This window comes from Pyrus communis, chromosome 3 (assembly GCF_963583255.1).
Source record: "Pyrus communis chromosome 3, drPyrComm1.1, whole genome shotgun sequence".
NCBI classification, from domain to species: Eukaryota; Viridiplantae; Streptophyta; class Magnoliopsida; order Rosales; family Rosaceae; genus Pyrus; species Pyrus communis.
This window is the reverse complement of record NC_084805.1, coordinates 5,394,555-5,397,801: the sequence shown is the minus strand read 5'-3', so window position 1 is coordinate 5,397,801 and position 3,247 is coordinate 5,394,555. Positions and strand designations below refer to the sequence as shown.

At 38.3% G+C, this 3,247-nt stretch overlaps 1 protein-coding gene across 1 annotated transcript; it reads left to right on the top strand.

The window, feature by feature from the left end:
* The first annotated feature begins 310 nt into the window (after positions 1–310).
* LOC137728114 (protein terminal ear1 homolog) lies at positions 311–2,544 on the top strand. Its single transcript, XM_068466995.1, has 3 exons — positions 311–909; positions 1,522–1,663; positions 2,320–2,544. Exons 1-3 carry the CDS (start codon positions 311–313, stop codon positions 2,542–2,544), a joined length of 966 nt encoding a protein of 321 aa, XP_068323096.1.
* Positions 2,545–3,247: the final 703 nt, after the last annotated feature.

Sequence of the window (3,247 nt, the reverse complement as noted above, 5' to 3'; positions counted from 1 at the left end):
TCTTCAAAGAGATTTTCTAGACATAATCTAAACATTATTCTTGCCCAAAAAAAAAAAAAAAAGGCATGAAACACAATCAATTAGAGGAAAGAATCAAACACAGATATTTCGTAATCATGTTCGACATTAGCTCATAAACAACTGGGAAGGGCTCCTTAAGTGAAATCTTCGAATCTATACAAATCAATTGCCAAAAAAGGAAACGCTCTGTCTTGCTCCTTTTGCCAAAATCGCTCTCTCTCTCTCTCTCTCTCTCTCTCTCTCTCTCTCTCTCTCCCAAAAGCTTCTAAACCCGCCCCTTTCACCTTCCATGGCCGCTGAAATTACAGAAGGGCTCAAACGGTTGAACCCTTTTGCACCCGAGTACTTCCCCTCCTCCTATTGCCCCCCACCGCCACCTCTAAACCCTAGCTACTATTATTCTTCATACTCCCATCAAATTGCCACTACCGTTTTCTTCAATACCTCTGTTCCCACTGCTCAAACCCTACCCTCTCATCACTTTGCACAAGGACCTCAAGTGCCTGAAAAACTGCAGCAGAAAAGCTATGGCAATGATGGGGTCGAAAACCAGAAGACGACGGTTCCTCGGCCCACACGGCTAGTTAGGGGAAGAAGGTCCACCTCCAGTTATGGAGGTCTAGGGAGTAGTATCGATGGTAAAAAGCAAAAGGGTAAGTTCGAGAAGAGAAAGGAGTGGAAGCCAAGGGTTCGCGGCAGCTATAGGATATCTGACGATAAATTTGGAACTATTAATTGGAAGGGATGTAATGATCTCCGTGTGGAATACTTAAATAATTTCTCTATGCCGAAGAAGGTGAAGACCAAAAGTTACGCGGATGTTTTGCATGTGGAAGAACATGGAGAAAATACAGCCGTCATGATCAGAAATATCCCAAACAAATACACGTATGTTTATATGTATGATGTCCCCATAGGTTGCATGATTTTGCTTATCTGGGTTTTAACTTGTCGGATTTATAATGTTTGATTGATAATTATCAACCGGGTTTTGTTTCTATACTGATGCTTTTGTTATTAATGAGAAACATACTAGCGGTTCAATCTTTATTTTCTATTGTTACTGGATTAGTTGTTCAATTTTTTTAAAGCTTTGTTTCTTGGTTTTGAGATTTTGGTTGATAATTGCGTTCTTGAGTTCATCTAATTGGTGCATGTATATATATGCATCATGCATGTGCTGTTATCTAATGATATTTGGTTCAATTTGGGATTCTGTGAATCAAAGCCGGGATATGCTGATGGCGTTTCTGGATGCCCATTGCGCTGAGGAGAATGATAAACTTGAATTAGGAGATGAGATTTCATCCTATGATTTCTTATATCTGCCTATAGACTTTAAGTGAGTTGTACTTACTACCCTACTTCACATTCCAATTAATTAATGTCTGATAACTTATTTTTTGAGCTTTGTTTCTAAATCAAAATATAATTAATGAAGATAAGTACTGGTAATTTAGATGATTTTGATCTAATTGAGGCACATATATATGTACACAGTACTGGGTTTAACAAAGGGTATGCGTTCGTCAACTTCACCAACAGCAAGGCAGTCTGGAAATTTTCTGAAGGGACTGGTGGGAAGACTTGGGATCTTTTCTACTCTTCAAAGAAACGTGAAATTGCCTACGCCAAAATCCAGGTATGGGCTTAATTAATATTAAACATATAAACTTTAGTTTCATGTCTCTAATTAGATTGGAGCAGTCGCTCTAGATTCAATGTATAACTGATGTATCCCTTCAATTTATAGCCTTGATTGATTTTAAAACGGGTGTTTATAGAATTAAATTGGATTGGAGAAAGTCATTAAATTCAATTCGTCTTGAAGCAAGAAATCATTGCAAGCTTGAAAGTTGAAACTTTATTCAAGTTGAAGATAGCAAACGGATTATTCATGAACGAAACATGTAATCTCCATATTCTCCACATCCTACCATTTTTGTGTTGAATTGAAGGGATGACTTTCTTCCGTGAAAAATCCAACAGTATCTTGAATATGGATACGAAGTGTACTAGTTGTATCTACTTCCTCATTTATACATTGCAATTAGCTAGCATTTCATATCAGTCTTATAACTTCAGGGGTTATGACCCAGTCGAATGTAGGAGCGGATTAGTAATGAAAATTTTCATTCATGGAAGAACTGTCATGTGTTAATTGTTCAAAATTTTAGTGGTTTATACAATTACGTTGCAAATTTTCTTTTTCTTTTTTATTTTTTTATAATTACGTTGCAAATTTTCAATTGATTCATTAATGTATGATTTTTGATTTTGGAAAATAAATTTATATAGCAAAATATAATGAAAGATACAATGGTGTTAGTGGTGATTAATTACGACGTAATTGGTGATCAGGGCAAGAAGGAGCTGGTAAGTCATTTCGAGACGATGAGGTTTCCTTGTGCATCAGAGGACGTGCTGCCGGTGTGTTTCGACCCACCTCGAGACGGTTCCAGGATGTCTGTTCAGATCTCGACTGTAGGCCATGCAGTGGATCTTAATCGACATGACAATTAAGGCTCGTCATATCAAAGAAAGGAGGCAATCATGATGGTTGTCGGCCTACGTCAGTCTCATATCTCCTTCTCCACCGTCGGATTATTCCGTACGACTACTGCCCTAGTGTTGTAATAAGAAACGTAAGCCCTAGATTTAGTTTGGTTAAGTCTCCATTTCCCTGTCTGTCCTAGTTGGTCTTCCTTCCTTCAGCTTTTAGGGTAGATGTACTAGATTGTTGCTAGTACAGTAGTGCATGGCATGTAAAAAGGTATGTAGACGGTTGAAGGCCAAACCCTAGAGGGGGTGGAGCTTGGCACCTGGACTTCGTCATGGTCCTTCGTGTCCATCGACATGGATATGAGCCCATGACGTAATGGAGCAGGTGGTGGGTTCCACCTTCCATATATGGACGGCCCTGATTGTCCTGTTGTCCCATGGATAATGATATCATCTCCATTTTAAACTTTTAATTTCAATTGGAGTGATTTTTGCACACTTTTTACATTTCGCACAGGAATAAGTCGCATCCCTAAAATTTACAAAGTCAATCTCCAACTAGAAGGCCAAAGAGAATGGGGCAAAAGAATTAGACTAAGTTTGCCTTAGGTAATATACATGTAGCTCCAGGCATGCTAAGTTTGGCCAAAAGAAGTAAAATGAAAGTGAATAAAATATAGCTTTGCATGGATGAAGGTGAAAAATATAGTACTAAAGTAATTTT

What these genes read in the sequence shown, in the direction of transcription:
- LOC137728114 (XM_068466995.1), top strand. Translation starts at nt 311, where the DNA reads ATGGCCGCTGAAATTACAGAAGGGCTCAAACGGTTGAACCCTTTTGCA. An exon ending in AATATCCCAAACAAATACAC is followed by an intron (nt 910 to 1,521) that starts GTATGTTTATAT and finishes ATATGTACACAG; the next exon opens with TACTGGGTTTAACAAAGGGT. An exon ending in TTGCCTACGCCAAAATCCAG is followed by an intron (nt 1,664 to 2,319) that starts GTATGGGCTTAA and finishes AAATTTATATAG; the next exon opens with CAAAATATAATGAAAGATAC.